The 7500-nt window shown below is 62.1% G+C and overlaps 1 protein-coding gene across 2 annotated transcripts in view; it reads left to right on the forward strand.

Moving 5' to 3' along the window:
* UNCX (UNC homeobox) overlaps positions 1 to 7073 on the forward strand; it is a 9340-nt gene extending 2267 nt beyond the window's left edge. The window contains exons 1-4 of one of the 2 annotated variants that reach the window (XM_075011036.1): positions 528 to 755; positions 1986 to 2346; positions 3326 to 3501; positions 5794 to 7073. In XM_075011036.1, the coding sequence (XP_074867137.1) occupies positions 2010 to 2346; positions 3326 to 3501; positions 5794 to 6714 (1434 nt within the window). In that variant the 5' untranslated portion in view covers positions 528 to 755; positions 1986 to 2009 and the 3' untranslated portion in view covers positions 6715 to 7073. Of the gene's footprint in view, positions 1 to 527; positions 756 to 1985; positions 2347 to 3325; positions 3502 to 5793 lie in introns of those variants that run through there. The other variant, XM_075011037.1, reaches the window with a different exon arrangement.
* The last annotated feature ends 427 nt before the right edge of the window (positions 7074 to 7500 follow it).

The following is a 7500-nucleotide window of genomic DNA, read 5'->3' on the forward strand; positions in this document are numbered from 1 at the left end:
TAAATTATGGTGAAAAGTGAAGCCCTTGGCCTCTGACCCCAGAATTAATACCAGCCCCATTATTTTCTGATTACTAGTGGAGCGGTGTACTCCAAATTCCAACTACCTTTAACCAGAGGCAGGCAGACAATAATTAAACTAATCTATATTGTAGGGGCGGGGGGCGTAGCGGGATATTGTGTGATATTCAATTAGGTGAATAAATACTGTTCCGGACAGACAACATAGATTAGAGGCGTCACTTTCCTTTTTATTTCAATTTGTTTCTCTCTCTCACGCCCCCAAAGAAACCCTGGGAAATGTATCATTTTGGCTGGATATTTTATAACTGGAAAATCTATTTGTGTGTTTGCCAGAGATAAAGGGCTGGTGGCGTCTCTCTCGCGCTCTTTCCCCCCCCAGCCTGGAAGGATTTAATTCGGCGTGAACCTCCCAGAAAGGTTTAAGGGTTTCCCTTTATCTCCAGCCTAGCTCTTTAGTTTTTAGTTTTATATCTTTCTTCGCCCTTCCCCGCCTCCCTCCCCCTTCCTTCCACCCCCTGGTTCGGCTCTGGGGTTTCTCTGCGGGAGTGTGAAGGACCAAGGCGCTTACAGCACAAACAAAATTCAGCTGCAGCCCCTCGGACGAGAGAGAGAGAGAGAGAGAGAACCCCGAGTCAAACAAGTTCCCGTTCCTCGCACGCGCCCTTGCAGTTCCTCTGGAAACCAGGCTCTGCCTGGGAGACGCGTGTCCCTGGGCGCCTGCATCCCTTCCAGGTACCCTCCTGGTTGTAACTTTCAGTACGGAGGAGAGAGAAACCCGGTGTAAACCTCCCCGTCCGGCCCAGCTTGAGTCCCCTCGCCTGCACCGAGCCAGCTGGGGGGGCAGCGAGTGAAATCTCGGCCTCTCTTACCCCAGCCCCTCTCTTTGGCTGCTTCCAGGAGCCCAGGAAAGTGTTTTTTTGCATTATGTTTCCGTTACGCAGACTCACTAATGAACGCGCTTGGGGGGAATCGGACCCACTCTGACGGGGGTGGGTTTTTCCTGGGGCTTTTCTCTTGCCTCTGTCCCGTTCTTGCCCTTTATTGCGGAAGAGTTTCCTGAATGATTTAACTTGGGGGAGTTGATCAATATTTCACACGGGCGCAACTTCTAGGGGGACCTAATTGAATTAGAACAAACTGCTTGAGCAATGGCAGAGCAAAGGGGGGTGCAATCCCCCCTTTCAAGGAGGGGGGGGGGTCAGGGCGGGGTGATAACTTTATTTTTGGCCTCCCTTTCCGAGGGAGGCTGCGTCCAGGATTTGCCCCCCCCCCCCGGCGGGCTGCGTCCAGGATTTAATCTCGCGTGGGTCCGCGGATCGATAGGCGGTCGCATGAATGATGAGGGGCTTGATCTGATCCGCTCCCCCTTTAATTTCTGTGCAGGGTTCTCCTCTCTCTGCACTGCCCTTCCCTTCCTTCTCCCGCAACCCCCCGCCAGAGAGCCGGGGAGGAGATGGAAAGGCTTGTAGTTTTAAATTCAATGTGACAGCTCTGGAAAGAGAGGATGATGAATCTCCTATTATTGGATCACTCTATTTGCCGCTCAATGTCTCCCTGTAATTGGAGCAACATCACTTTAAAGGTTCAGAGAGTGGAGCATTTCTGGTGAAAAATCCTCACAACACGCCGGTGAATGTTTTAAAGGGAAATCTATTAGTGATCGGGCGGGGGTGGGGGGGGTGTAACTCTGGCTGTTTAGTATTTAACTGGGTATCAATGAGCTGAGTAAGTTCTGCATCTCCTGGGCTCCCCCCAGCCCTGGCCGGGCCAGGCGGCCCCCCGCTCGGGCAGGAGTTCTTATCAGAGCCCCCCTTGTCTTGTTGTGACAGCTCTGATATTGTTTATTGAGGCTGGATGTCAGGTATAATTAGCAATCGATATGGAAAACGCTGGCTCCCCACCCGGGCCCGTCTCTGACGTCAGGCCCGATTAACGTTTCTTATTGGTCCCCAATTCCCCCAGCCGGAGCTAATTATTGGGAGCTTGATGTTGATAAAGTTAAAGCGGCCGGGCGCCCTCCAGCATGCGCCCCGCGCCGCGCCGCCGCCTGCGCCCGCGCTAGAGCCGCCCCCCAGGATGGACGGCCGCCTCCTGGAGCATCCCCATGCCCAGTTCGGAGGCATGGTGGGCTTCCCCTACCCGCTCGGCCACCACCACGTCTATGAGCTGGCCGGCCACCAGCTGCAGTCGGCGGCCGCGGCGGTGCCCTTCTCCATAGACGGATTACTCAATGGCTCCTGCGCCGCCTCCGTGGTGAACCCGGCGCCGCTGCTGCCCGCGGGGTGCGGGGTGAACGGGGACAGCCAGCCTTTCAAGCTCGGAGGTACGCGGCACGGGCCCCTCCCCCAGAACGGGGGGCTGCTTGTCTGCAGCGGTGGGGGGGGGGCTGACTTCTTCCTCCCCCCGATCGGGCTCCGGAGCCCGCCCAAGCCCCGGCGGGGGGGAGGGAAAGGGTCCCCCGTTCCTCCCCCGCTGGGCTCGCCCGCCAGCGCGCTGGGGCGAGCGAAGGCGGCGGGGGTGGGGGAGCCGCACGTGCGCCCGGAACAATAGCCGCTCCCCGGGAGCCGCTGGGGGCCCTTCGGGGAAGGGGGCGCGGCAGGACAGAGGGGCCCCGGCAGCAGCTGGCCGGGCCGGGGGCTGGAGCCCGAGCAGGAGCGAAGTTTGCCTGCTGGGCCTAGCTATTGTTCGGGGAGGGTCCCTCGGGGATGCCCGACCTTCCCATTGTCCCCAGGCCTGGGTGCGCGTCCCCCTGAGTCGGGCTCCAGGAGTCCCCGCACCCAGCCTGGGAAGAGGGGCGCGTCCGGCCGGGCCCTTCACATCCACTCTGCCAGCTGGGGCCGGGGCCGGGCCCGCTCTAGCGGCCAGAGCCGCCTGGTGATGCTGGCCAGCGGCTCTCCGGCGAGGCCTTTTCCCAGCGGGAGGGGGGCCTGCTTCGGGAGCCGGGGGCTCTGCTAGGGACCTCGCCAGGCCTGTCCCCGGGAAAAGGGGCCCCCCCGGCAGCGACGCCCCAGTGGCCAGCGGCCCTAGTAGTCAGGTCCCGGGTGAAGCTGGGCACAGCCCGCGGCGTCGGTGCTGAAACTTTCCCGCCTGCCCCTCTCCTCCGGCGCTGCCCTCGCCGGAGAAGCGGCCTCCTGACACCCAGGCTTCTGGGAAGGGGAAGGGAGTCCCAGCGGCTCCGAAACGGGTGTGCGATGGGCGCCCGCCCGCTCCGGGCAGGCGCTACCCGGCGCCCAGGGACCAGGCTGCGGTGGAACGCGCGGCGGTGGTTGTCCTGGGTTGTTTATTGCCCTTGTGGCTTTCAGACGCCGGTGACCCGGACAAGGACAGCCCCGGCTGCAAGCGAAGACGGACCCGCACGAATTTTACCGGCTGGCAACTGGAAGAGCTGGAAAAAGCCTTCAACGAAAGTCATTACCCGGACGTGTTCATGCGGGAGGCGCTGGCGCTCAGGCTGGACCTGGTGGAGTCCAGAGTGCAGGTAAAAACCATTTTCTCTTCCGAAAGCCGAGAGCAGCTCCGGCCCGGCTGCTGTCCTCGGGCCCGGCCTGCCACTTCCACGCCAGGCCGCGGCTGTGAGCCTGAAACAATGGCTGGGGAACGCCAGTATGTTTCCCTCCTCTCCTTGAGGCCTGGCCTCAGCCTCCTGCTCGCTGCGGCGCAGGTTTCCTTGGTTTTTAGTTTTTTTTTTTTTTTTAACCTGAACCGAGCAGACGCGTTTGCTCCTAATTTATGCCTGCGGTGGGGGAAATCTTCGCCGTGTTGTGTGATTGTAAATCCCCCCCCCTTTAACTTCGCTTCCAAGGAGGCCCTGAAGAGTGTAATTCAAGTCTAGAGTTCATAAACCCTTTGCACGGTAAACATTTTTCTTAAATGAGCCAAGAGTGAAAAATTAGCATGCAAATAGGAGCCTTAAACCTGGGGCATGGTACGTTGGAGAATGGAAAATAAAGCTTTCAGGCAGCTTGAGGGCGTAAATAGCAAAACCCTGTACAAGTGCATGGAGCCAAACCGCGCTCTGCCCAAAACTCTTCACTTAAACCGGCTTTTAAAATGCCGGTTATAAAAATCCCCCCTGGAGTAACGAGGTCGGGTTTTAGCTGCAAGCGGGCAGAGACCTCGAGAGCTGGGCTGGGGGTGCGCAGGGAATAAAGGAGGGGTACCCGAGCCACCTGCACACAACCCGCTTCTTTTGCATGCGGTTGAGCTGGGCCGATCCCTCCCGGGCTGTGTTGAATACAGATCCGAAGTGCCCTGAGCTGCGGGGTGTAGGCTTCAATCGATCCCGTCCTCTTGGAAGAAAAAGGATGGCCTTGCCCGCCCCGGATGGGCGCTGAACGCTACGGGCTGTTGATAATTCATTAGCATTGTTTCAAGGTGTATTTACAAAAGGCGCTTTCCTTCCCCCGCGTGACTTCTGCGGGTTGGAAACCCCTTTATCCAAATGCGTTCTGAGCGCATTTGGGTGAAGGCGAGACCCTCCGGTTCCCTCTAGTAGGATAACGAGTAATTCGGCGGGACCAGGCCTCCTGGAGCTGGGACAAAGAACGTGTGTGTGTGTGTACACACCAGGCCAGTGCAAAAGCGCCGTCCGACGCTGGCAGCCTCGCCCCAAACCCCGCTTTGCGTGTCTCGTCCAAAGCCGTTGTTTTTAGAAAGGGGTTTCTTGAACCTCCACCAGACTAGAAACTCTTCTGAAACCCAGCCCTGGGCTTGTCTCGACAATCGAAAATAAAGGAATGGGGGGCGGTGGGGCTGAGGACAAAGGAATAAAAACCAGCCCTCAGGGCAGCCGCGCAGCCCGCTCCGGCTCTGCTGGGACGCGAGGGGGAAACACGCACATTTGCTGAATTTCTAATATATATATATAATTTCCTTCTGCTGGGAGCTGCCTTCCCTTTTCGGCGACGTCAAAGGGCCCCTCTGCGCCCGTAGGTCGCGGAGATCCCGGTGTAGCTGGGGTTGCCCAAAGCCTTGTTCTGGATGCACTAACTAACCCTGCCTCGACCCCACAAAAAGCTGCTTTGCTTCCTCGCGCGGTCCCCTCCTTGGCCCTCCGGCGGGGGAGCTGCTTAGCCCGGGTAGCGTTCTTCGGGGCCCGGGCCAGGGAGGAAAAAACCACTCGTGCCGTTTGATTGCAAATAGTTTTTGCGCGGCCAGCAGCGTCGGCGGGACTCCAGGCGAAAGCCACGCGTGACCGCGAAGCGCAGCGCGCTCTCAGCCGGGACACGCTTAAACCCGAGGCCGCAGTGCTACCACGTTCCGGACTTCCCCCTTTTCCCCCCTCGGTGAATGTGTTCGTCACAGGGGGGTTTAAACCCGAGCGCGCTCTCCCTCTGCGCGCAGGCGGCCGGAGCGCACGGGGAGGCGTCCCCAGCAATCCGCGCTCCGGGGCGCAGCTCGCCCAGAATGGAACCTTCACCAAGGGCCCAACGTGGGGGTTTTCCCCGTGCTTGGGGGAGCGAGCCGCGGCGGGCAGGGCGCGGCGACCGCGGGGCGCACGGGGGCTGCGTTCCGGGTCTCTCCCTGCGGCCTCCTGCCCCAGCCCGGCGCTCGGAAGCTTTGGTTGAAACGCGCAGCCCGGGCCGGAGCGCTCCGCCGGGCGGGTGCCAGGCGGGCACCTTCCTCCTTTGCCTCTCTCCTCCCAGCAGCGGCTCCGGGCCCGGCCCCACCGCGCCTTGTGGGCCGGCCGCCCCCGCCCCACTCCGCTCCGCCCCGCCCGGCCCGGCCCGGCGCGCTGAGTGTTAATTGCTTTTCATTGTTCGGTGTGTAGGTCTGGTTCCAAAACCGCCGGGCCAAATGGCGCAAGAAAGAGAACACCAAGAAGGGCCCGGGCCGGCCGGCCCACAACTCGCACCCCACCACGTGCAGCGGGGAGCCCATGGACCCCGAGGAGATCGCCCGCAAGGAGCTGGAGAAGATGGAGAAGAAGAAGCGCAAGCACGAGAAAAAGCTGCTCAAGAGCCAGAGCCGCCACCTGCACTCGCCCGGCAGCCTCTCCATGCCCAGCTCCGACAGCGACAGCGGCGGCGGCGGCCTCTCCCCGGACCCGCCCGAGGCCAAAGCCCGGGGCGCGCCGCCCGCCGAGTCGCCCGCCAGCGGCGAGCCCCCGGGCCCGGCCTTCTACCCCGGCGGCCGGCTGCAGCGCCCGCCGGACAAGGACCCCCCGGCCGCCCCCGAGCCGCGCTGCCCCAAGCTGAGCCCCTTCAGCGTGGAGAGCCTCCTGTCCGACTCGCCGCCGCGCCGAAAAGCGGCGCTGGACTTCCCGGCCCTGCCGCCCTGCGCGCCCCGCCCGCTCGTGGGCAAGGGCCACTTCCTGCTCTACCCCATCACCCAGCCGCTGGGCTTCCTCGTACCGCAGGCGGCGCTGCGAGCCCACGAGCCCGGCCAGCCCCGCGCCGCCTGCCCCTCGCCCGCCGCCGCCTGCCCCACGAACTCGGCGCCCGGCAGCGCGGCGGAGAGCGGGGCGGGCTCCGGGCAGCCCGCGGCCGCCCCCGCCTCCCCGCCGGGGGGCTGCTGTGACTCGGCGGCGGCGGCCCCCCAGGCGGACAGCGGCGGCTGCTTCCCCCCGCCGGAGTCCCCCGGGCTCCCCAAGGACGCCAGCAAAGCCAGGGACAGATCGGACTGTGCGGCCGAGCCCGGCGGCCCCCCCGAGGCGGGCGGGCGGGACTGTGAAGAGGTCGACCTGGACTAGAGCGAGCGCGACCCCGCCGCAGCTGCTTCTCCTCGGACAATCCCCGGCCACACCCCCGCGCCGGCCGAAAGCGAGCGAGCCAGCCAGCGCCCCGCGCCAGGGCCGGGCCGGGCCGGGCGCGCCAGCCCGGGGCGGGTGGGGGGGGGGGTCCCCGAGAGCCGCCGGTTTATTTTTCTGTTGGAAAAGGAGGTTGCAAAGGACCCAGCCGCAGCCGGGCGCGGGGGGTGGGACCTCCCCGGGCCTGGGCGGCGACGCGAGCCAGCAAAGAAACAACGGAAATCCTCAACCTTGTAAAATGCAAAAATGTCTCAGAATATTTATATATGTCACAGGGGTTGGGGCGCAATAAAGCTTTTCCAACCCGCCACGCTGCTTCCCGGGGCCTGCTTGCCACCCCCCCCCAGCGCCGAGCCCCCCACGCTCACCCCCTTTTTCTGTGCGTGTGTGTGTGTGTGTTTATTGCTTAACAAATGTATTCCTTCCCCGCCCTCCCCCTGCCAGGCTCGGGTGGGAGCTGCAGGCTACAGGACCCGGCCAGCTCCTGCAGAGTTTTGATATGAAAGTAATTATTTTCCCGGTGGCTGCTGCGGGGATTCAGTTTCTTGCCCAAAGGGTTATTATACATTACCGATTTCCAGTGATATGAAATCACATAAACTTCCTACAATAATAGAATTAGCATGAAAGGCTGGGGTGTCAAATTGAAATTGGAAAATAATAGCGCGGCAGCTGGGGGAGGGCGCGCGCCGAGCGGAGCGGGGATGGAAATCCGTGGGGCGGAATTTT

Source organism: Carettochelys insculpta, chromosome 16 (genome assembly GCF_033958435.1).
Source record: "Carettochelys insculpta isolate YL-2023 chromosome 16, ASM3395843v1, whole genome shotgun sequence".
In the NCBI taxonomy this organism is placed as follows: Eukaryota; Metazoa; Chordata; order Testudines; family Carettochelyidae; genus Carettochelys; species Carettochelys insculpta.